Source organism: Pteropus alecto, unplaced genomic scaffold (assembly GCF_000325575.1).
Source record: "Pteropus alecto unplaced genomic scaffold, ASM32557v1 scaffold214, whole genome shotgun sequence".
In the NCBI taxonomy this organism is placed as follows: domain Eukaryota; kingdom Metazoa; phylum Chordata; class Mammalia; order Chiroptera; family Pteropodidae; genus Pteropus; species Pteropus alecto.
The window spans coordinates 636,770-637,087 of record NW_006435787.1 but is presented as its reverse complement, the minus strand read 5'-3'; the positions used below and the strand labels follow the sequence as shown (position 1 = coordinate 637,087).

Genomic DNA, 318 nt, shown 5'->3' with positions numbered 1-318 from the left:
GTGCTGAGCCCTCGTGGCATCCACATCCCCAACTGCGACAAGAGGGGCTTCTACAAGAGGAAGCAGGTGCGTGTCCCGCGGGGCCCCGCCCTGCACACCGCCTCCTGGGGTGACGCGCCGTAAGGTCGGACGCGCCGGAGACGTAGGTGTTTTAAAGCCTCTGTGGACGACGATGACGTCACGGCAACGTGACCGTCGGAACTGGACGCTTCCTCCACGGAGCTGCGTGTCACACGGCCCCAGCCAGAGGCCGTCGCCTGCCGCGGCCTCACCCTCCTTCCGGTGGTCACTGCCCGTCACACCCCACCGTGGGCCCCG

General features: G+C 67.9%; 1 protein-coding gene across 1 annotated transcript in view; it reads left to right on the top strand.

Moving 5' to 3' along the window:
- IGFBP3 (insulin like growth factor binding protein 3) overlaps positions 1 to 318 on the top strand; it is a 2,978-nt gene that overhangs the window by 1,246 nt on the left and 1,414 nt on the right. Inside the window, exon 3 of the mRNA XM_025046512.1 lies at positions 9 to 66. Within this exon, the coding sequence (XP_024902280.1) occupies positions 9 to 66 (58 nt within the window). The remainder of the gene's footprint in view (positions 1 to 8; positions 67 to 318) is intronic.